General features: G+C 41.1%; 2 protein-coding genes and 1 long non-coding RNA gene across 5 annotated transcripts in view; 2 read left to right on the forward strand and 1 right to left on the reverse strand.

The window, feature by feature from the left end:
• Positions 1 to 1,759, forward strand: part of SYNJ2BP (synaptojanin 2 binding protein) — a 33,119-nt gene extending 31,360 nt beyond the window's left edge. Inside the window, exon 4 of one of the 2 annotated variants that reach the window (XM_010962328.3) lies at positions 1 to 1,759. In XM_010962328.3, coding sequence (XP_010960630.1) covers positions 1 to 141 — 141 coding nt within the window. In that variant the 3' untranslated portion in view covers positions 142 to 1,759. The other variant, XM_074365323.1, reaches the window with a different exon arrangement.
• LOC123618880 (uncharacterized) lies at positions 369 to 25,160 on the reverse strand. The gene is made up of 4 exons (XR_006727383.2): positions 24,649 to 25,160; positions 9,876 to 10,010; positions 5,181 to 5,315; positions 369 to 505 (listed from the first exon to the last, which is right to left on the reverse strand). It is a non-coding gene; the product is annotated as an uncharacterized LOC123618880 (long non-coding RNA).
• On the forward strand, positions 1,906 to 11,909 carry LOC105074717 (disintegrin and metalloproteinase domain-containing protein 20-like). 2 transcript variants are annotated; one of them, XM_010962325.3, is made up of 4 exons: positions 1,906 to 3,881; positions 5,143 to 5,349; positions 9,152 to 9,245; positions 9,442 to 11,909. In XM_010962325.3, the coding sequence occupies exon 4, from the start codon at positions 9,534 to 9,536 to the stop codon at positions 11,757 to 11,759; it is 2,226 nt and encodes a 741-aa protein (XP_010960627.1). In that variant the 5' UTR covers positions 1,906 to 3,881; positions 5,143 to 5,349; positions 9,152 to 9,245; positions 9,442 to 9,533; the 3' UTR covers positions 11,760 to 11,909. The 2 variants fall into 2 exon arrangements, with proteins under 2 accessions (XP_010960627.1, XP_010960629.1); XM_010962327.3 differs by having other exon boundaries at positions 9,523 to 11,909.
• Positions 25,161 to 25,250: the final 90 nt, after the last annotated feature.

A 25,250-nucleotide genomic window follows, 5' to 3' on the forward strand; every position in this document is an offset into this window, starting at 1 on the left:
ATACAGGTGCAGAATGGGCCTCTAGGACATCGAAGTGAAGGGGAGTCAAATGCTGTTCCCGCAGCTGTGGTGCTGGTGTCAGTGTTTGCCCTCACCGTGGTAGCAGCCTGGGCCTTCATGAGATACCGGCAACGACTTTGAAAAGCTTGCTTTCTTCCAGTGCTCCCAAGGAAGAAGATACATTTCTCTCTTTCTCTCACCCTCCTCCCCTGCCATTCTCCCATGACTTTCCCTCTCTCTACATAGCCAGCACGCGATTTATTTAAAGAGACTGCTACCCAACCGGAACTTTGCTATTCCAAATCTCTAAATCCATGTGTTCTGGTGGGAGAGCAAAGGCATTGTTGGAAGGAAGGCTGAAGACTTGCTTAGAATGAATGAAGATTTATATATTTTACTAGGACCGCCGATTGAAGTTCAGCTACAACCCTGAAAGGGAGAGGTCCAGTCTTCCCATCACCGTGGTCGATTCCTTTTTTCTTAGCTGGCATGCCTCCAGGGCCGGCTGTAATAAGAGGAAGAGGGGATTTTTTTCTTTTTAATGATTTTCCTTGGGAAGTTTTTGTGGCCTTTATTTAATTTCTAATTACCTATTTGGGTGCCTACTTTGTTTCAAACAAAAGCAAATGAGAAGAGCATTTCTACTTCTTTTAAAAAGCAAAAAAAAAAAAAATATATATATATATATATATATATATATACACACACACACACACACACACACATATCATATGCATATATGATAGTATAGTAGTGATGCCTTTTAGAGAATTGAAGTGATGGAAAGCAGCTCTGGTTTCTGATGTGAGGGATTAAGGAATAATCTTAATTGAAGAATTTGATACATAATGGGAGTGAGAGTGAGCCTCAAAAGAGGATGCCCAATCTGAGACATTTAAACTGAGGCAACTAATTAAAAAATCTTAGAACAATATTTCTTCTCATAATAGCTATGGTGAAGTTGAGGTCAAATGCCATGATCCATCTTTGTGCAAGTCAGTCTGTTTAAAAAACTTGGGAGATGTGAAGATAAATCTTACTCATCTCTGAGCTACCGTAGTGACTAAATAGTACCTGTTAAAGGAGCACCTGGAATAACTGGTCAGAGCTGTGGTGATGGGGCCAAACCAACCCAGTGAAAAAAATCCTAAAATGAAAAAAGATAGTGTCTCCAAAGTGGCACCTCAGACTGTTTACTGGTCTTTCCTGTTTCTGTTAACAGACAAAATCTGAGAGAAAGGACTGCTTCTTGTCAGGATGGGCATGAGGTCAGCTCTGCATCAGTTCAGTTAAAGAAAAAGGGTTTAGATTGCTAATTTTTGTTTAAGGCTCTAAACACTGGTTGTGGCTGTTAATGAATAAGCCATTTTGCAGTGAAGGGGAAGAAAAGAGTTTTGTGTTCGGGGATAAGGAGGCTTGGTGGCTGTTTTGTGGGGACATTTGAGGGAAGGGTGTGGATTAATGGATGTCAGGGAATACCAAGAATACTAATGAGGTGGGAGCCCTCCCGTTCATGTGGTATTGAAGGTTGGTTTTAAAGCACTAAGGAGACCTGAACCAAGGCTAATTTTTAAGAAAACCATTTCCAGTTACTCTCTCTTGCCTTCTGAGACAGCCTGCACTCTGTGGAGTGTGTGTCTATGTCTATTCTAACCATCCCTCTCCAGGCCCACCTCTTGGCCTTTCTCTTGCCTTCTGAGATGGCCTACACTCTGTCTACGGAGTGTATACCTCTCTAAATAAATCTAGTTTTACTCAATTATGGCTCACACTTTTAATTCTTTCCTGAACAAAGCCAAGGACCCTCACTTGGCGGGGTGCCTCCCAGGGACTCAGCTGAGGACTGGGACTTGGCCATCCTGTTGTGCCCCACTTATTTTCCTGTATCATCTTTTGGTAACCATGAAGGGACAAATGGGAAAAAAAGAAAAAAACAAAACAAAACAGACCTCCAAGGCATAATCTTGATCCACCTATCCACCTATTGGGCTTTGGCTCTTCTCCTTTCAGAGCATGGCAGGGGATTTCTCTCATGCCATGCAGATTCAAGTGGCCCCTTCGGTGGCAGCCAGCGCTGCCTGCAGGATCTGGCAGAGACTATATCTCTAGCCGCGAAGGAGCCCACCGAGCCCAGGGCTTTTTTCTCCTCAGTCTTTTCTCATTCTCCTCTTTCGCTCTATCTCTTTGGACTTGAGAAGATCCAAGAAGGCAACAACCCAGACCTCCAAATTAAGACTAAGTGGCAAGTAATTGACAACATAATTGAGTGAGTTGTGGCTCCTCAAGCCCAGTGGCTCCTCGAGCCCAGTTGCTCCTCTGTACTTGGTCTTAGTCTCGGTCCAGTTCCAGGATGCAGGAACTGCATGAGGGGGCCCAGATTGGTGAAACTCTGGGAGTGCCCCTTTAAAAATGTGTGGCTCAGCCCTCCCTGAGTTCTCGGGGCTTTTGGCCTCATTGCAGCCCTGAGTGGGAGTTGTTGGCAGGCACTCCCCTTCAGTGGGCCTGTGGATCTCTGACCTAGGAAGCATCGTGGCTGTACACATCCCCTCTTCACCCTGCCCTGACTTAGACTATCTGTACCATCTGTTGATCCTTGAATGCCTTTGCTTGCTTTGCCAGCAGGTTGAGTGTTGCCTCTTTTACTTCTGTGAACAGGTGCCCCTCCTCAGCATCACAAGGACCACCTCCTGGTAAGGCACTCCAGCCCTACCCTTCTGCTCTATTTGTTTCTTTTTTCCTTTCAGAGATAAAGGTAATCCAATTTAGTTGACTCAAGGCCTGAGTCTCCTTCTTCCCTCTCTAAAGAATTTAGGCCTTGGGACTCTGGACACCTCTTCTCCCACTGGCCCTTGCTTCTCTCCTTGTCTAATCTGAAGGAGCTCTCTCAGGCTCATGGGCACATCATCCTAACCAAAATGGGGATGACCATAAGCATCCCAAAGGATTCCCCATTATGATTCATAATTTGCTAACTGGGGGAGATTTAGACAGGATAGTTTAAGGAAAAAGGCTGAATTTTCCTTTGCAATACTGCATGGCCCCAATACGAGCTAGGGGATCAAGAGATCTGGCCCCAAAATGGGGTTATTACAGTACCATCTTACAGCTGGACCTGTTTTGTAAAAGGGGAGGTAAACTAGGGGACGTCCCATACGTCCAGATGTTCCTGACCCTATTCCAAGACCCAGGTCTAAGGAACTCTTGCTGGGTATGCCTGGCTCGCATCCCCTCAAAACACCTTCCTCTACAGGAGCTCAATGTTTTTGATGACCCTCTTATGGGTCCACCTCCCCAAGGTCCACAACAGGGAACTCCTACCTCCCCCGACTCTGAGAGGGCACAGTCTTCATGATCATCTGCCCCTAACACCCCATCTGGGCAGCTGTGGGACCCCAGGCCCTCATTAATTAGCCCATGGATCTGGCATTTGGAGTATTTAACAATAGAGGCAGGATTGAAGTGGCAAGAAGGATTTGGGGACAACTGTGAAAGGCACAATTGTTAGTAGCAGCCCTAATCCCTACACTACCCCAGGGTTACCCTCCCTTTCAAAGACCCATGACACGAACAGGATCCAGGACACCTGGATCAGAGCCACTGTCTCACTGAGAAGGAACCTGTTTCAAGTACAACCAGGCGGGCCACTGGAAGGATGAATGCCCCATGACTAGGAAAAGTCCACCGGGCCCCTGCCTGATATGTAAACAAGAAGGCCACTGAAAGAGGGACTGCCCCTAGTCCCAAAGGGGGATTGGGTCTCCCAAACCAATGATGGCCCAGAGGACCGAAGACTGATGGGCCCTGCTGGCTGACACTCCCTGGCTTCCAAAGGACACCTGGTCATTTCTCTAGAGGAGCCTCAGTAACCCTTGATGTGGCAGGTAAGAAAGTTTTTTCTTATTAGATACAGGAGCCACCTACTCTGTGCTAACTGATATCCCTGGACCCTTGTTCTCCCAATCCTGTGTAATGGGATCAATAGAAGGCCCCAAACCAAGTGCCTGCTAGAAAATTTTACCATTGCACATCAGTTTTGGCTCATGCCTGAGTGCCTTATCCCCTTGTTGGGAAGGGACTTGCTCACTAAATTCCAGACAATAGTCCAGTTTGGGGACCCCTCACAAAAAGGACACTCACCAAGAAAAATGATTGCCCTTGGCCATGGGAGCTTGCCTCAGGACCAAGCCAGAGGGAGGTCTCCCTTCTGCCCCATATTTCTCAGGTGAACCCCGCTGCTTGGAACACTGACTCCCCGCACTCTGTCTATGGAGTAGGTACCTAATTCTACTCTAACCGCCCCCCATCCCCGGCCTTGGCCTTTCTCTTGCTTCCTGAGATGGCCTGCACTCTGTCTGTGAAGTGTACACTTCTTTAATTAAATCTACTTTTACTCAAAGAAAAGAAAAAAGAAAACCATTTCCATCCTCTAAATATATTGGCCAGACTATAGACTTTATATAATCTTGACAGAAAGACTATGAAGACTTCTCCTCAGGCAGTTGGCTGTATCCATTTTTTAGCATGGATGATCTGGTACAAATATTATAAACGTTGACTGGACATGAGCTTTGTTAAGACTTTGCCAGAGAAGCAAAACACATAGCCTTCATCCTAAAGGGATTTTTTTTTTTTGGTTCCAGATAGGAAGAGAACACCTACACACATAAAATAATAGATAATTACCTGCATAGGCAGAGCAAATTTATACTGCAGACATCAAAAGGGGCACCATTACCAAGTATCGGGACACTTGAGAAAGTTCCATAGAGGAAAGGGACAAGTTAAGGACCCTTGAGGAGCTCACAGTCTAGTTAAGAGAATTCACAAATAGATGAGAAGTTAAAAGTCTATCATCAGGTTAAGTAATAGTTGAGAAGAATAATGGAGGAAATGGTACTATTCAGAATATGATGCAGTGACAAAGACGTGTTTTAGGAATTCAGAAAGAGAAAGCTGTCATATGGTGGCATCGGGCCAGAGTGGAAAGGGAAGGCTTTTAAAAATAAAAACCCCAGCAAGACTTTGCCTCTGGGTCACCTATTGGTATGAGAAAAATTCTGTTTTGAGCAATGCTAGTATGATTTATGCCTTTGGACCTGAACTGTTCAGCACCTCTGAGACTCAGACAACTGCATTTCCTAGACTCCACAGAGAAACACTGACAGTATTCCAGTTCTCACCTCAACCAGCCCCACTGAGGAGACACAACCGCTGGTGCCTTCCCTGTATCTGAAGGATTATGCAGCAGCTTCTGCAGCGGGCCAGCTTCCCTCCTAGCGTTCATCTCAGGTTTGGACATTAACTCCTGAAAGGACCTTGAGACATACAAAAGGAAGCAAATGGCAAGCAGTGAGTAGAGCTCTTTGCTTTTTTGTTTCCTAGTATATGTAAATAAAAACACCTGTCCTATCCCATCGTTGGTAGAAGTTTTGCTTTGATTGATAAAATCAAATGGTGATTCTGAAGCACTTTAATAATTTAGGTTTTCTCTGGAATTAAATATTTAAAGGCCAATATGTTAGTTTTAGGCAAGTATGCTAGTTAATTCTTATTTCTGATTCTCTAGAAAACAAAATTATCATAGATGAAGTATTGGAGTCCATTGTAGGTCACTAAAAGATTTATGGTCTTTATGGATTGAATCTAAGATTCCTGACACTTTGTCAATTGCATCTCATATTCCTACCAGCTAAATGACTGTGTTCAAAGTGTTAAAAACTGAATGAAATACTTTTAAGAAAGACCATATGCTTAAAACGCTTCTCTATATTTATCATCCTATATTCTACATATAGTTCTGAGAAGACATTGCTTCAATCATCTCTATTTCCTTTTCCCACCAGATTTTAACCAGTGCTATTGATTTAACTTAATCACACCACCTAGCCTTATATAATGGAAAAAGGAAATTAATACTTGCTACTGCATTTTGTGCCAGGTACTAAACTGAACCCTGACTGGTAACACTATTTCTTCATGCCTCACAGCTCTGAGGACTAAGTGTTGTTAAAAAGACACTAAAGAAAAGAATGATTGCTTTCCTAAGATTACATAGGTGGTAATAGTGGAATCAGGATTTAAACTCAGGACTTTGGGTGCCACCATCAATGATATTTCCTCACTGGCAGTGATTCCCGAAGTGAGGTCTCTGGACAAAAGCATCAGTATTACCTGGGAACTTGTTAGAAAAGCAAATTCTTGGGCTTCACCCTAGACCTACCCAGCAATCTGTGTTTTAATAATCCCTCCAGGTGACAGATGCACACTGAAGTTTGAGAACTACTGCTCTATGCCAATAGTCACCTTTTCCTCTGGTTAGAATCACCTGGAGAGCTTATAAACGTCTTGATGCCTAGGCTGTACCTAGACCAATTAAACAGAATCTCTGGGGTTAGGACTAGGGCAGCAGTAAAACAAAGTTCATTGGGTGATTCCAGTGTGCAGTGTCAGAAGAAAAGAATAAAAACAACAACAACAACAAAACACTCTATCATACTTTAGACACTATTTAAATTATTAAATTACATATAGGCATTGCTCCAGCCAAAAATGAGAATTTCACTTGGGCCTTTTTAGATCCCCAGTCTCCAGTAGCTTCTCCCTCAAGTATACATGTGGAGTAAGAAGTGGAGCATCTTTGGCTTCTGATTTGCTAAGGGTTGACAAACCTCCAGCAAAATGTATTAGTAAGCAACTCAGTTTGCACATCTATTAAGTTAAAACCAGGTCATACAACATTGGAGCTAAAAGATTCTAGGATGAATCTGTCTTAGAGTTGAGAAAATCAAGGCTCAGAGAGGAAAATTAATTTAACCCACATCAAAGACTTAGTCTGTTGCAGAAGGGCCCTTTCTGTCTCATATTTCTGTCTTGAATCTGTCCACTACATGGTCATGGACAAAACTGTCCTTTTTATCTCAGTCCACTTCCATCTTCTCTCTCTGGACCTTGAATAAAGGCCAGAGGAACTGTTTTACAGCTGAAGGGTATTCAGGCATCAGATTATCCACAGAATAATCTGAGAGACACCTAATATCAAATTTAATCAGATGAACTCTTCTGAGACTAATCCCAATAGTTCTAAACTAGAGAAGTATGTTTTCTGATGTTGAACATTGTTTTTATTGTGTAAATAAGCAATTTTTAAAAATATATTTAAAGAAATGAGACAATGTAAGTTTCTCACGTATGTAGGGGAGTAAAGTTCATTTCATTTCACATGCAGCCAATGCAGATTTTATTCTCATCTGTTTCAGTTGAGATTTATCTTTGGACAGATGAGGGTTTTTCCTACATTTGACAAATGAGTGCCTACTGTATGCTTTGTGAAGATACAAAGGTACATATAGTCACTCTGAGCTGAAACAGCACAGCATCTGAAAGTGGGGGAGTGCTTGTTGGTGATCTCGCTGTTAAAATATTTTTCTGCTATCACCCTAAAGTGGTAGATTGAGTTGTGAAGCCCTTTACCTCTCGTCTAGAATAGGTTTACAGCTGGTTGCTATCCCAGGGTAAGCCCCTTTTGCTGTTTCACTTCTATCTGAAAATTCTTTCAAGACCAGCAGTCACATCCAAAAGGGCAAATGTGATCAAAAGGAAGACAGTACTTTGAGGAATTCTGTTCTGATCAGAACCAAGTTCTTAACAGCCATAGACTCTTGCCTGATGTTGATATTTATAGAGAGACTCCAAAGCACTTAATCTGCTTACCTGATGCCCTGGATGATATTGTAATAACCTGTATTATAAGAAAGCATTGCTATGTCTAAGGAATCAAGACATAGCGAACACTAGGTCCTATTTCTAAATGTTTGCCATACTCTTTCTTTTTGCATGGGGAAAGGGCAAAGGGAGAGGGCCAAAGTGTGTTTTTCAAATACAAGTTGATCATTAACAGAGTCATTTACAAAAGAACTTTTTATTTACTGTAATCATTAAATTGATTGACCAGTCACAGGAAAATGGGATGATCCTTCTTCCCAGTTTGCAGATTTTAAAATGGAATCACAGAATTGAGTCCCATTTTAATTTTGTATCTGCAGTGCTGATTTGAATATGAGTTTCTTACTATGATTTTTTAACATTGAACATCATTTTGTGTAAAATATATGTGTATTTTACCCCCAGGATATTTTAGTCTTTGTAAGATTCTTTTCCTTATGAACCTTATTTTATTTAGCTTCCTCTCTACTTCGATCCTGATGTCACACTGCATGCCTAAGAGCAATCAGTTTCTCAGATCAAATAGATGCCCTATAGCAACTTGGAAGACATATGGACATAAAACCGTATTTTCTTTCTCTTTTTTTAAATTGAAATACTGTCAGTTACAATATGTCAATTTCTGGTGTACTGCACAATGTCCCAGTCATGCATATACATACATATATTCATTTTCATGCTCTTTTTCACTAAAGGTTCTTACAAGATATTGAATATAATTCACTGTGCTATACAGAAGAAACTTGGAGGGGTTTTTTAAATGTATTTTTGTATATAGTGGCTAACATTTGCAAATCTCAAACTCCCAAATTTTTCTCTTCGCACCCCTATCCCCCAGTAACCGTAAGATTGTTTGCTATGTCTGCAAGGGTGTTTCTCTTTTGTAGATAAGTCCATAGTGTCTTGTCTTGTCTTGTCTTGTCTTGTCTTTTCTTTTCTTTTCTTTTTTTAGATTCCACATTTGAGTGACATCATATGGTATTTTTCTTTCTCTTTCTGGCTTACTTCACTAAGAATGACATTCTCCAGGGCGATCCATGATGCTGCAAATGGCATTATTTTATCCTTTTTGTGGCAGAATAGTATTCCATTCTGTAAATATACCACAACTTCTTTATCTAGTCGTCTGTTGATGGACATTTACGTTGTTTCCATGTTTTGGGTGTTATAAGTAGTGCTGCTGTGAACATTGGAGTGCATGTATCTTTTTGCATTAGAATTCCATCCAAATATATACCCAAAAGAGGGTTAGCTGGATCATACTATTTATTCTTTTATTCCATTAATCACCCTGAACACAATTCAACTTCTATAAAGTATGAGAGAATCTAATTTTCTCCTCAAAATCCTTACAAGGAGAAACTTCCACTCTCCTCTCCATTCTGTATTTTAATTACAAATTGATGCCTTCTCTCATTTTGGTTTGAAGGGAAAAGAAGTCAGTAACTATCTTAAAATTGCATCAGACCCACTTAATCTTCTCCTGTGACTTCTGCAAGAGACCACGGGACCTCTCAGCCCAGGTATACACTCTTATTATTCCTAATTTCTCCCATGTTTTGTCTTCTCTAAGACCCCTGTGCCAGGATCCCCAGGATCCACTTAGCACAGCGCCCCTCCCCCTCATGAGTACACCATTGTTAGGTAACAGCCTCCCCCCCCCGCCCCCCACACCTGTCTGGGGATGCCAAGCCTTCAGCCTCTCTCCACTCTCCTCAGGACTATACTGCTGTTTAAGAGATGCTGTTCCAGGGATAGGCTTGCCTGCCTCCCACTTGACTGCGTTTGCTTTGGTCACAGGCTCCTCACTCATGGGGCCTGCCTGGGCCCAGGCCCACCTGACAGGTGATCTCCGGCTGCCTCTGCTCTGGCTGCTACTGTTGCCAATCTGCTGCTCCCACGCCCCACCAGGATGGCGCTTCACTTCCTCTGAAGTTGTGATCCCCAGGAAGGTGTCCCACAGAGTGGGAGGAACTGGGATGCAAGGCCAGCTTTCCTACAAGATTCGCCTCAGCGGCCAAAGACATGTGGTTCACATGAGAGTCAAGAAGAACTTGCTGCCCAGACACTTTCCCGTTATCACCAGTAACGACCAAGGCGCCACGCAGGAGGACTACCCTTTTATTCCCCGAGACTGTTACTACTACACCTACCTGGAAGGGGTTCCTGGGTCCATGGGCACACTGGACACCTGCTATGGAGGTCTGCGTGGCATGCTGCAGGTGGATGACTTCACTTACGAAATCAAACCACTGGAGGCTTCTTCCAAATTTGAGCATGTGATTTCTCTGCTTGTGTCACAAAAAACACCAGGAGAGGATGAAAAATGTAAGATTAAAGAGGAAGAAACAAATCAAGCATATGAGGAGGCAATGCTTGCTGAAACTCCTAGAGCTGCCCCTGTATATTTGTGGTGGCCACACAGGAAAAACTTAAAACTTCACTACACAGTTACTAACTCATTAGTGGTTCAGAACAGAAATATCACACGTATCATAGAGAACGTAGTGATTCTTAACAACATAATGCATAGCATTTACTACCAGGGTGAACTTCAGGTTTTCATACGTATGCTGTGCATATGGGACGGTAACGACGAGGTGAAAGTAGAAGAATCTCATAATGCTCTAGATGCATTAAATTCATTTGGTTTATGGAAATACTGGAGATGGTATGCAAAATTTCCTCATGATACCTCATTGATTCTTACAGGAAAAAAAATCGGTGGAGCTTCATATTATAGCAATCATGAAGGAATATGCAACCCCAATTGGGGAGCATCGTTTGTATGGGTAGCAAGGTATCACTTATTTTTAGCTGCAACTCTTGGAGCACATGCAATAGGTCATGTTCTTGGCTGTACACATGATGGTCCTGGTTGCCATTGTTTTCGAAGACACTACTGTGTCATGGCTGCTGAGCCTGGTCTTCTAGATATGATGAGCAACTGTACTTATGCCCAACTGCACAGACGAGTTTCTATGTGGGATCCTTGTCTGAGTACTCCAAATACACCATACAATAATTTTCCTTATAAAGCTGCTCGCTGTGGTGACAAGATCAAAGATCAAAGGGAAGAATGTGACTGTGGCACCATAAAAGACTGCTCTCAGGATAAGTGTTGCAATTCCAATTGTGCCCTCACCCTTGGTAGTGTCTGCAGTGAAGGAGATTGCTGCAGGAGGTGTAATTATGCTCAACCTGGAAGTGTTTGCAGAGACACTCTTGGCATTTGTGATCTACCAGAATACTGCAGTGGGAAGACGCACGTTTGTCCAACAGACGCTTATATCCAGGATGGAACCCCCTGTTCACCATTAGCCGTGTGTGTGAAAGGAAACTGTAGTGACCGTGATCTGCAGTGTCAATCCCTCTTTGGCTTCGAAATAAAAGATGCTGGGTCAGCATGCTATGAAAAATTGAATGTAAGAGGTGACCGATTTGGAAATTGTGGGGTGCGAGTGACTCGAGGAGGAGGAAAGTCTGTACCATGTGAAGAAGATGATGTGCTGTGTGGAATGCTGCACTGTAGTAATGTGGAGGAAATTCCTGGCGGGGGTGAGCACACTACATTTCGTCATATAGTAGTAAAAGATGTTAAAGTAGAAAGATGCTTTGGGTACGATGCACACTTTGGGACACACACACCATATATGGGGCTTGTGGTGGATGGGGCAACATGTGGTGCAGGAAGATACTGTATGAACCAAAACTGTACTTTTTTCCAAGACTTCCATTTTGACTGTGATGTCAAGAAATGTAATTACAGAGGGGTATGCAACAACTTGAAACACTGTCATTGTCAGCGAGGCTGGAAACCACCAACGTGTCAAGAGAGAGGACCAGGTGGCAGTACCGACAGTGGCCCTCCACCTGACAAAGAAATCGGTATTCGAGCCAAAATAGTATTTAATGTAAACATTTCAGTAGCTCTACTGCTTCTCCGTTTTAGCCTTCTTTTGCTTGCAGGGGTTTTTGGTTCCTTTTTCCATTTAGAAGCAATTGAGGATAAAAAAACAACTGGTGAAAAAAAGTAATCCCTTGAACCTGAACTGGAACACACAAAATGGAGACAATCACATTGGAACTTACGGGTAGAAATGATCAGTAATCACTCCGATAATTACATAGTCCTACAGCAGTTATGACGTTGTCATCTTGAAATAAATGACTTGGCAGTTTTAAAAGGGTCTGTGTGGTTAAATGCGTTTGATATTTTACATCTGGTCATAGTCTTACTATTCCTATAGATGACAGTGAGAACTATTGGATTCACCAACAAGAGGGCCTGTACTTAATTTATGTTGTGGATACTAATGTTTTACAGGTGTGTCTGTAGCACATCTTGTTTGAACTGGTATGCACTTGTTTAATAACTTACTAGACTCTTTCTTACTTGGTTATGTACTAGATTTTTGTTATTGGTTTTCTTTTTTGCTAGTTTAAAAAAGGATAACATAAAATGTAGCATAAAAGACACCTTGACAAATACAGTAGGAAGATGAAAAATTTTGAGTCATAGGCACATGAATATCAACAGTAGTTCAACAACCTGCTAAGTATGTGATCTTGCCTAAAGTCATAGGCTCTCAGAGAATCAAGGTCACATCTGACGTGCTACACAGAGAGATGAAGTGCACGTTTTTCTGGGGTTTTGTGATGGTCAAAAGATCTAAGAAGGGCCTGGAATATGTTAGGCACTTAATAAATGTGGACTCTATCATTCTCATTATTCTCATCATCTTGAGTTGTGCTAAAACTGAAGTGTTCCAAGTATAATGACTTTCGCATCGTATTTGTTATTGTAAAACCATCACAGAAGGAGCCATGGATCACTGACATGTCACTTTTTAAGGCCCTTAGATATTCATGTCATATCATCTCACATTTAAAATTGAACAAATTGCCTAAGCAAAGCCTGTCTATAAAGTACAGGATGGAACTGAGTGTCTGATACATGTACAGAAGCAAAAATTTACATAAAAGTGGGAGGAGCAGCCAAGATGGCCGAGCAGAAGGACACTCTTAGCTCACCCTCTCCCACAAATACACTAAGAGAGGCATCCGAGGATCCACCCATTCACTAAGAACACCTGCTGAACTTTGACAGAACATCGCCCTCTTCAAATGACAAAATTCCTTACAAATTCTGGTAGGAGGGGGAAAAAAAAGGAAAAGGAAATCAATGAACCCAGATGAACAAATCAACACTTGCTTGCCCTGTTGCATCAGCATGATACTGTTGATATAATGTATCAGTACGATGTATTCTGCGTGTTCTGACAGTCTAAATATGTTCAGATAATATGCCAGATGTAGGAGAGTGAACACAGCCCTGGAGGCAAAGGTACAAATTTGGTTATCCATGCCACATGGATGCTGCCTTTTAATTTTTTGATGCTCTTCTTTCATCAGAATAGAAACTAACAAGTTTTCCAAATCAATGGCTACCTGCTATGCACCTGAGGCCATTTCAGTATGCTCTAGCATGATACTAAATCTGACGCAGCAGCTCAGTAGGATACCCTACTTGGGATTGTTGGTTGCTACAGTCATTCATTAGGATTGATACAGTTTCTGTGAGGGCCAGACTGGTGGTTTCAATGGAAATATGATATGGACAACCACTGCTGCAACTTTTAGTCTTTAATGGTGGCACTTATGTCCACCTTTCCACCCAGAACACAATTTTAACTTTGATTTACTATCCTGGCCAGGAGCAGAGAGATGTTTAAAAGGCTTCTACCTGCACAGAGATGATGATAGCTCTTATTCTACATGCCAAGGACCTTACAGGGACATTATTCTCACTGTCTAAGACACCAGTCCCAAATATATACCTGGGCCCTTGGGGACATGATGACTGAATTGGACTGCAGACCACTGAACACACTGTAAAATGTAAGTCAACTAGGACTCCATTTATTACCTTATGTCCATAAGCTCCCACTATTTTAGGATCCATGGTGATGCTTTGGAGTCTGAGTACCAACATCAATGTAGATACTGTGTCCAATAATCTTCTCAGTTCTAGATAGTTCTCTAACTCTACCATACTAGCTCCCAAAGAAATGGTTGTAGGTTTCTTGGGGGAAGGACTGGAAGAATCATAATATATATTTTTCATATGTTCATGTGTATTTTCTTCTAGGAACACAGCAATCTCTCTAATCAACATATCCTGTATCTGAAAATTGGCTTTGTTCCAGAAACTGAACAGGCATCATAATTTTTTATTGGTGCAGCCATTCTTAGCCTTCTGCTCCTCCATTTTTGCCTTCTCATTGTAGATTTTAAGCAGCACCCTCTTTGGCTACTCATTTATTGACCTTAGACACACCATTGTCTATTACCACTTTAAAGCTCTTAGGTAAAAGATGAATCGCTTTTGCTATCTCTCCAACCTTGGCAACTTTCATGTTAATTGTGGTCCCCCAGCTTTGGCTGTTAGGTGTGGTCCCCAGCCTCCCTTACTTGTGAGAACTCATTATCCTTATACCTCATAATAAACATTGATATGTGCAAGCTGTCCTACCATCAAATGCCTACGAGAGGAGGCACAACTGTACTCCTTAGAGATTACATTGCCCCTTGCACCAGTGCATTTTTAATAATATTTATTGTGGTGTAATTGATACATAACATTGTATTAGTTTGGGGTGTACAAGATCACTAATCATCAAGGATATTAAAATCAAAACCACAATGAAATATCACCACGCACTTTTCAGAATGACCATCATCAAAAAGACAACAAATAACAAATGTTGGCAAGGATATGGAGAAAAGGGAACCCTCGTGCACTGTTGATGCAAATGTAAATTGGTGCAGCCACTATGGAAAACAATATGGAGCTTTCTCAAAAAATTAAAAATAGAGCTACTGTACAATTCAGGAATTCCATTCCTGGGTACTTACCCAAAGAAAATGAAAACATTAATTTTAAAAAATATGTGCATCCCAATGATCATTGCAGCATTATTTACCAGAGCCAAAATATGAGAGCAACCTTAGTCCATCTATAGATGAATGGATAAAGATGTGGTATATAAGAAATATATATATATATATATATATATATATATATATATATATATATATATATATATATATACACACACACTACTCAGCCATGAAAAGGAAAAAAATCTTGTCATTTGTGACAACATGGATGTGTCTAGAGGGCATTATGCTAAGTGAAATAAGTCAGATAGAAAAAGACAAATACTGCATGATTTCACTTTTATGTGAAATATTAAAATCAAGGCAAATGAACAAATTTAAGAAAAAAAACCAGTCATAGATACAAAGGACAAATAGAGAGAGAAATTGACTGTAACACAATCAGAGTGGGGGACTTTAACACCCCACTTACATCAATGGACAGATCGTCCAGACAGAAAAGCAACATGAAAACACAGACCTTAAATGACTCATTAGACTAGATGGACTTAATTGATATTTATACAGCATTTCATTTGAAAGCAGCAGAATACACATTCTTTTCCAGAGCACCTGGAGCATTCTCCAGGATAGATCACATGTTGAGCTATAAAGCAAGCCTCAGTAAATTTAAGAAAACTGAAATCATACCAAGCATCTTTCCTGACGACAATGTTATTAGATTAGAAATAAACTACATGGGAAAAAAAAACTGCAAAAAGCACAAACACATGGGGGCTAAACAATATGCTACTAAACAACCAAGGAATCACTGAAGGGAAAAAAAATACCTAGACAAATCAAAATGGAAACATGATGATCCAGCCTGAGAAGCAAGCATCTAACTTAACACACACATCTGGGAGCCTGCTGGAACACTCTTCAGGGACAGAGACTGGCGGGTGCTATCTTTGTTCTCTCCCTTTGCCATGTTCCAAAGCACCAGCATCTCCTAGAAGGGAGATTTTACACATGTCAGGTGCCTAGATCTTTGGGGCTACTGCCAAGGGCATGCATCTTAACTTCTTGGCTCTGGAGACCAGGGGATTTGTGTTCCTGTCCCATGGAATTATAATAATTGATGTCACCCAGAAAGGAGCTCATGCTCCTCTGTCTGGCACCTAGATTTTGGTGACTTCTGCCAGGGAACACCTCTACATTGCCTGGCTCTGGGAGCCAGTGGGGTTTATTCTCTTGGATCCCACAGGACTATAGCCAAAAGAGAAAGAGTTCTTAAACAGCTACCACCCTCAGGACACAGCAAAAGGTAACAGACCCAAGAGCCTGGTCTTTTTTTGTGAAGGAAGTCTATTAGCTAATCATAATGATTGTGGCTTTAGGGGCAGGCCTCTAATTAAACTCTCATCTAAGTGCTGACTACAGTCCTTTCCAGAGACCTTGGAGGTGGGCATTGTCTTAAAGCTCTCCCTCTGCTACCCTCCCCTGCAGCAATGTCTCCTGGAGGGGAGTCTGACATACTACTGATAACCTAGTTTTTATGTCTGGTGTCCTAGTTTTTGCAGCCGCCACCCACAGATGCCCCTTGTCCACCTGGCTCTGGTGGACAGTGGGGGTAGGGGTTGCATTCCTGGGTCCCCAGGGACTGGGTCAATCAGAAAGCTGGTTCTTGGCAGGTTGACACCCCTAGGGCACTATACAGACAACAGAGTGAGACACATTCCCCAGTCTTTCTATGAAGGAGGCCTCTTTTCTTGTTCTGGAACTTCAGCCTGAGGGACAGGATTGAGCACCTACCTTGTGAGTTACAGAACTGCTCTCAAGGAATATCAGCTGCAGGTATAGTAAGAGTCTTGGTGCTGTCTCACTCTGCCTTATTCCAGCTCACTAATAAGTCACAGAACATAGCTTATACCCAGTCAAAAGTTAAACAGAAAAGTCAAAGTTGAGTTAAAAGGTAAAAAGAAAAAAATAAAATTAAAAAACAACGAAAAGTTTAAAAAACCCAAGCAGCCAAACAGGTATCACCAAATGCATGCAAGAGAGTCCTTATTTTTACTTCATATACCTTTCTAACAAGTTTGGTTGGCTGATTCCCTAACTCAAAATAAATTAAAATGATGGCTAGCTCCATTGCATGCTAGGGTCTGTACTTGCCAGGGCCCTAAGCAGTTAACTGAGAGTGATTCTTCCATATCACAAAATTCATCCATCCTCAACCACAATGGAATTGCATTTCAAAATTTGTACCTGAGGTCAATGGTTAATTAGTAACCACTCTATAGAAAAGAAGCTTTAAACTAGTTTTTTGGACAGCAACTGTTATCTAAAGTGAAAGGTACTGATTAGTCTCCAGCCATGTCAAATGAACCTGGGTACCCATTTGTCCTTGGTCCTATTAATCAATGACATGTTGATTTAAGTGTTCTATTGTGTCTTCTGATGCCTATTCCCAACCTCTCACATTGTTCCTTGAATCTTAGTTCAAACCACCATCTACTTACACTTGGACTACTGCATTAGCTTCCCAAATGCCCTCTTTCCTATCCACTGGATCCTCCTCCAATTTGTTCTTCATAGACTAGAGGTCCTGGTAGAACATAGATTTGATCATGTCTCTCCTCTGCTTAGCAATCCCCTAGAAGTTTCCCATTGCCCTAAGGATTCAGTCCAAAATTACCTGGCATAAACTACAATGCATTGCATGATCTAATGCCTGCCTACTTTCTCCAAATTCTTTTCAATCCACATTCCAAACTTTCTCTCTGATCCTTCTCCCTAGCCTTTCAGTTACTCAGAAATACCAGGCTCTACCTCAGGGTCCTCCTATAAACTTTAAAGTTTGTGTATTCTCTTCACCACTGATTTTCTTGCTAAGTTCTCAACTTACTGTCATTTCCCCAGATGATTTATCTATTTTCAAGTTTGGTCTTGAGGACACCTTAGACTTGGTTCTCTGGATGCATTCTCCACACCCCCTCCTGGTCACAATGCCCTTCAGAGATCTCCCCATAGCCCATAGACAGCCATAGCCTCTCTGCAGAAACTTTCAAGGATTAACCCTTTAACATCTAGCTTCTCCATCCATCAGTCCATTCTAATACCAACTACTAACTCATTTATGTTTGTTTTCAAATTTGCTGGGGTTTTTTCCTCATTATTGTTCTAATCTCCAATCATTCCCCTTGGGTTTCTAAAGTTTCCTTGGGCATCAATTCTGGGTGTCCACAGAAAGTGATTTTTTTGTTTGAGGGACACAGCTTTGTTGGACAGTAAACAGCTTTGCACCTAGAGAGAACATAAAGGACAAGCCATAAGAACTCAAATGCTTCCAGAAACCTTCAAATAACTGTCAAAGGGAGTTGATATCAGGTCTGTGATCACACAGAGAGTCAGGGGGAAAGGCTCTTAATCCATGAAATAGTAAATTCCTTTAAGGAACCAGTAAAAAGTACCTATATAATAGTCCTTGAGAAGACCATAATAGAGGAGGAATAAAATTTTTCACCGGACTTTTGAAAGATAGTTATGATTTGGCTCAGTTAAGATCAATGTTTCCTCCTATGTCACAGCCAACTGTCTAGTCCTTCTTAATGGTAAATTTCCGATTTCCTTAGTAATTGATATGTTCAACTTTTAAATGATCATTTGTTTTATCACTAAACCATCGATTTCTTTAGCTGTTCGATTTACTTATTGTGATAGAACTTGAAATTCTCATGTAATCCCTTTTACTTTCTTTTATATTCTTTTATTTTCTCTCATCTTTCACATTAGAAATTTCCCTTAATCTATTAATTGATTCTTTCTAATAACCAGCTTTTATTGATCTGTCCTTCTGGTTTTGTTTGTTTGTTTTCCATTTCTTCTATTTTAGCTTTTCTTTTGACTAATTCTCTCTTTATACTTTCTCCTGGTTCTTTTTCTTTTTTATAAGTCAAATGTTTATTTTCTGTTATCTGAAATAATAGGATTTCATATGAAATTTTTCCTTTTTCTTACTTGCCATATAACTCATTTTAATTTTGATATCCTTTTTGATGTGGGGGTTATGCTAAGTAGTATTACTAATAGTGTTATAGATCTTAAAAGTTCTCATCACAAGGAAAATATATTCTAACTATGTGAGGTGATGAATGTTAACTTAAATTTATTGTGGTAATTGTTTCAAAATATATGTAGAGCCAATCATTATGTTGTTCACATTAATCTTATATAATGTTACATGTCAATTTATCTCAATAAAACTGAAAAAAGTTAATTTAAAAATAATTTAAATTATTTATTGCTTGATTTTGAAGTGGTTACTTTAGTAAGTAGATTCACTTTTGAGGTATCAAGTTCTATTTTTATTGGATAGGCACTGTGTTTTGATGTATAAGAAGCTTTATATGTACAAAGATATTTGACTTTTTTTAAACCAGTGATGGGCAACAGATGTTACTCAAGCATTTAAAACACAAATACAAGCAGGCCATTTTTTTAATGGTTTCCTTTTTGAAAAGTTTATCTTCAGGTAAAAGTACACTTTACTTGCCCTGGTTCAAAGATTTGTCGTTACATTTCTAAATATGGCTTCCTGCTTTCCTGCAAAGGTTTTTTTTTTTTTTTTTAACATATATTTTAACAGATAAAATCCTGTTTCACCATTGACTTGTGTCACAAGTCACCTACCCAAAAAGAAAGCCCTAGTTAATGTAATTGACAGTATTCCAAAAGCCTTCAGATGAACTTTAGTCCCATGGCGATTCGAAAGTTAGAATTTTCTGATTTGCTTTACCTCAATTTCTACCTGAAATTTGTTATAATCTAGGAAAGTTCTTCAGGACAATGCAATTAATCTGAATTCCTTTTGCTTTCATTAATGTGTACAGACGAGATCTCTAGCACTTTTGTACGAAAGAGTTATCTTTGGTTGTCTCCAAAATGTTATAGAGCAGATTTTTGTTTGGTTTAGGAATCACTAAGCGTGGGGTGCTTCACCATAGAAGGAAGTTCTTGCTATCTTTCTAGTTGCTATTTCATTTGTTTTTCCAAAAATTACGGATTGTGGTTTAGGACTATGAAGAAAGTCATGGAGGACAGAAATATGTTAGACACAGTCCCATTCATCCCAGAGCTTCTACTCCATAGTAAGTCATAAGACAAATACATGAATAATTTTAAAACTAGATTGTCAGTGATCACTATCATAAGGGAAATGTGCATTAAAGGTGAAACAGTGGATTCTCTAGTTGGAATAATGCCAAGAACTTAATTTTAACTAGTTTCATATTGGACTGAACTAGCAACTGAGTAGCCAACTCTTAGCCACTCTAGTTCTATTCATAAAAATTAGAATATGATGCTGCCCACGGGCCTCGGATCCTGGAGATGGACAAGGAGGAGAACCGTCGTTCGGTGCTGCTGCCCACATACCTGTGGAGGGGCGGCTTCAGCTTGGAGAACTACTGGCGCAAGTCCTAGGAGCCCGGGGAGGACTGCTGGGAGGCGGCGGGCAACCCTGCCCACAAGGTGAAGATGCGGCGGCACTGAGGCCTGTGCCCTCCGGGGACTCGGCCTGATCCTCACTAGCTGCCCCTCCTTTTGTTTCGTTTTGAGGGTTTTTGTTTCTTTCTTTTTATTTGATCCTTGTAGTTTTTCCCTTGCTTTGTTGCCTGTTAAGGCTGAAGAACAGAATTGGCTGGGACCTTGTTCTCATGTTCTCAGTTTTCCTCCTGGATGGAAAGGCTGTTGACATCTTGAGGGGACGGAAGCTCACGCTGGGGTGGCCAGTAGAGGGGTGGAGGGGAGGGCAGCCATACTCAAGTGGGGCCGTGTCAGGCTGGGTTTATTTAAGAACATCAAAATGTTTTGGTTAAGAAAAATTCTTGTTTTGCTTTAAATGTAAATCTTCCCGGTGTTGTAAATGAAGTTCAGTCTCCTGCTCCCCAGCCCCGACTGTTGTCTGCGCCGGGCTGAGGTCCTGCCGGCTCTGCAGGGGGGCCCGCTGCCCTCCCACCTCTCCCCCGCTCTCCGGATGCCCCTCCTCCTGCAGCAGTTGTTCGGGATGACCCGGCAAAGGCTTAAAAAGGGCCAGCCCCTGCCGCCACAGACCTGCTGTTGGCCAAGACCCAGAACTTCCTCTACACCCTCTGGCCTGCTCTGCCCACAGGTCCCTGGGCTGCCAAGGGGCCGGCTACAGTGGTCCTGATCTCTCGCCAAGAGCACGCCTCTGCTGGGTTGCTCCTTTCAAGCATATGCGTGTGATCGTGGGGAACAGTTAGATTTGTCAAATTGGGGCAGTTTTAGGAATTGTTTCTAGCTGGAGGGACTGGTGTCCTTCCAAGACTAGCATTTGGGGTATGGAAAATTGTTGCGGTGTGTGGTAGGGTTTTGTCTTTTGTTCTGAGTTTTCCTTTTTTAACTTTGGTCTCCCGGCTTTTTCCTTTCCCTTTCCTTTCTCCTCCATGGGCCAGCTCAGGCCTTCTCCCTGTCAGCCCCATAGGAGGGCACCTGCCTCCTCTGTCTGCCTGCTGCATGCATCCAAGGCCAGAGCTCAGGCCTGCAGATAGGGTTGGTGCCTCCTCTGCCTCAGGGGCATGGGAGCTGGAATAATAACAAAAGGAAAAGAAAAAAACAAAGTCTTTGACAGTTTCCACCCACTCAGATCCTCGAAGGCTGCAAGGTTTCACTGATCTGGGTTCATTGGGAATGTTTCCCTGCCAGCCAGGGCAAAGACCCAGATCTGCTGAGAGCAGAGGCCCTTCCAGTCCCCAGGCTGCCACCACCCCAGGGGCCTAGTCTTACAGAGGCTGCAGACAGCCGGGGCAACCACCATTAAGAAGCCTCTCTCAGGGGCTAGAACTCCTTTGCCAGCATGGATTCCTCAAGTCAGGACTGCATAACTAAAGCAGTTGCAGTTTTATTTTTTTTACAGCTTTTTTTCCCAAAAATGATTTGCAGTTGTTTGTGCAACACTTTGCCCTGATATGTGTGGTGTACAATAAAAACCAAATCTAATATATTTTGAAAAAAAATTAGAATGGAGGGAAAGACTCCCTACACCCTCCAAAAGGAAGTATTTGTGAAATGTTGACTTTGAGGTGTTACCAAAACACTTAGGATACTGGAGATGTACCAGAAGTCATCCACACTGTGATAAAATTTGAAGCCAAGGTGAAAGTTGAGTTTATCTAGCAAAAGAAGATACAGCAATAGTTCTCAAAGTGTAGTCCCCAGGCTAGCAGCAGCAGCAGCATCTGGACGCTAGTTAGAAAATCCAGTTTTTGGGTCCCATTCCAGATATATTGAATCAGAAACCTTAGGGATGAGGCACAGCAATCTGTGCTTTAATAAGCTCTCCAGGGGATTCTGTGCACACTACAGGTTGCGAGTCACTGGGACAAATTTAAAAAATGGAAGAGAGATAAGGAATGCAGTTTAAGGTTTCCAAGGCTAAAAAGGACAGAAAGAAGTCTCAAAGTTGGAGAGGATCCATGGGAACCAAACATCAGTGGAAGCCATGGAGGGAGAGAATTTCAAGGAGATAGTCAATATTTTCAAATGTTACAGGAAGTTTGGTTCAAGTTGGGGCATTTGTTTGAGTTCACAAAGTGTGACCTTGTATAAGTCTCCTAAACTTTCTGAGCCTCAACTTGCTTATCTGTAAAATGAGTTTGGAATCATGCTCTTCCAAAATTTTTAAGTTTTTTTTAATGAATTAAATTATATATTAGATGTCAGTTATGAAACCAGACAATGATTCATGAAGTAATCTTTCTGTACCATAGCCATTAAATTTGACCGTAGTTCTAAAACCTAACTTCAGTGCTAAAGCTCTCAAGATTGGTGATTTTGATAACAATGTTCCCATATACTTGTATAAATTAAGTGATAGCAGAGCAGATACTGGAGGATAATATAACTTGGCTAGACATCAAGAACATACCAGTTCTGGGGGACAGCATGACTAGGGAGATGCCTTGTTTCCTGGATGCAAATTTTTATAAACTGCCACATGAAGTGTGGGTCAACATTTTGACTGTTTATTTATACAAGAAACACACAGATGAGATCTGAGTCACATTTCTGGGAAAGGAACAGAAGCCATAGTGATGAGCTATTTTGTGGGGTTTTTTGAGAATTGTAAAAATGCTTTAAAAAATCACTTACTTTCATTTAGCAGATAGAGAAACTGAGGTATACATTAGTGATACTGAGGTGATAATAGAGTTTACTGCCTATATCATATTATTTGATAGGTGCTTAAATTCTTCGCTGACCCAAATTTGGTCCCATGAAAATCTTCCAGCAAACTTGTAATTCTTACTATTTAGTTGCTCCTTCAGGATTAGTTCAAGGTTTTTCACAAGTGCTTATTTGAATGCTTAAATAAATGAGAGACTGAAGAACTAATTTCACTTAAGTTGAATATATGCTTGATCTGAAAAGGTTAACATTATTACCTATAGCATTACCTAGAATATATGTACATGATCTGCTATTGTTAATGATTAGCTTAGTGCCAGGCTTTATTGGAGCTGGATCCAATAAAGTGATGTTTAATGTAGTGCAAAGGTAGGAAAAGGTCTGGACTTCTAGAACACTGTTGTTGGCATCTAAGATATGAGGGAAAGTTGGAGAAGTAATACACTTAACTCACCCGGATGCTGTATGAGTTCTGAAGTATCAAAAGGAAGTGAATAAGGTGAGAGGCAATGCTAAATACAAATTGTGCATACTTCACAATGTATTCTCTAGTAAATCCTATAGCCCTATATAGGATTTTATCTCTGCCCAGAGATGAATTAAACAACCAAACAAAACAAAAAAAATGTTAAGTCAAATAACTCAAAATAAAATCCAAAGGAATTGGAACATTGAAGGAGACTCTATTCATCGATCACAGGAACCCTCTTTACAAGGCCATCTCTGCAATCCTAAATTCTCCTGCATTCTGCAATTACTCCAGACTCTTTCCCAAAAATCTATGTAATTTTCTCCCAGCACTACCAACTCTGTAGTGGAATTTAACCTCTCAGGCTAAGTCTTCCCACTTTTCTTACTGCTCCAGTCCCCAGGTTTGTAAGTTGTCTCTTCCTTGGAGAGACTGAGGTGAGAAAAGACTGGAGAAATAGGGATAAGGGAAGGAATAAGCATTCTTACTTTAATAAATCTTATCCTGATCATTCTAAAATCTCCCTTGGCTCAGTTTAGGTGATGCTTTGGTCGGGGGAGGGGTTGATTCATTTCCTCAGCTCAGAACCAAAAACAAAAGCCCTAAGTGCAAACTCTGAAGTATTCTTTCCACTCTCCTGTTTTTGTCTTGCTGTTTGGAACAACAGTGATTTTATACAGTAAAACTGATAATACAGTGTGATCGAGCTCTGTGATAAATTTTAGTCAAAGACTAGTGGGGAGGTCTAAGGAGGAAGCAATTTACATTGCCTGTGGAGTAAGAGAGGCTTCAAAAACCTGGTGTTCCTAAAGCTGCAGTCTGAAGATGTGGAAGTTCATGTAATACTCAGGGAGTAATATCTCCTTCAGGATGAAGCATGGAGTGAATGAAGAACAGTAGCAGAAAAGGCAGGCCATAGTCGTATTACCAAAGGCCTTAAATTCTTTGCTTAAAAAAAAAAAAAAAAAACAACCCTCTAGTGACTACTGTAGGCAAAAAGCAGAATCTCATCATTATTTATGGCTTTTAGATAACTTTCAGTGTGGGAGGTAGACTTGAGATTCACAATTAAGGTTGTTTGTTTGTTTTGTTTTGCTGTTTTAGACCTATAGAGATGGGTGTTATCAGATGAGCCTAAAGGCAGAAAGGAGATCAAGAGTTTCTGCTCTAGAGATCACTTAGGAGCTACTTTAATAGGTGGAAAGGTGATAAGGGATTAAGCCAGGAACGTTTCAGTGGCAATAGAGAGGTAGATACAGATGGAAAGATTTCAGGGATAGCACGGGAAATGTGACTATGTCACCTGCACTCTATACTATTATGTCATCTCAAACAGTGCTTGATAGGTAAGGCTTTCTCTGACTCACCCCGGCAAATAGAATGCGGTGGGAGTGGGCGGCTGTTTTCCGAGCTACTGATGGTTCATTCGTATGCCCGTTGGATTGCCAGCGTCTTTAAGGCAGAGATCATATCTTTTCATCTCTGTGTTCCTCGAGCCTTCTAATGAGCTGCAAAAAGGTGCTCGATGGTTGTTAAGTGGAAAACAGACATTCATAAATGACTGACGATTACAGGCTGTCTGGCAGGAAAAGCATTAATGTTATAAGTTCATTAATCCCAAGACATCACCGATTACCACTCAACCTAAACTTCTGTAGCACTTAAAAAATGTTTGTTTGTTTTTTGTTTTAATTAAGCTGGTAAACTACCCATCCCACAAATAACCATAGAGGCTAGAGTGCTGGCTTCACAATTACTTTTTAAAAACCTGATTTTATTGAGCTAATTTTGTGTGCCAGGAAGTGCTCTAAGAAGACCCAGAAAATGGGAGGTACTTGTTTCCGTATCTTTTGACGGTAACTGTAAACACGACCTAAGTCCCAGTTGCAAACCAGCTTGCCGGAACCAAGACGCTGACATTCGAATTTCCGGGGGGAATCTAGAGTATGTAACCACGGATCGATTGCTT

This window comes from Camelus bactrianus, chromosome 6 (genome assembly GCF_048773025.1).
Source record: "Camelus bactrianus isolate YW-2024 breed Bactrian camel chromosome 6, ASM4877302v1, whole genome shotgun sequence".
NCBI lineage: Eukaryota > Metazoa > Chordata > Mammalia > Artiodactyla > Camelidae > Camelus > Camelus bactrianus.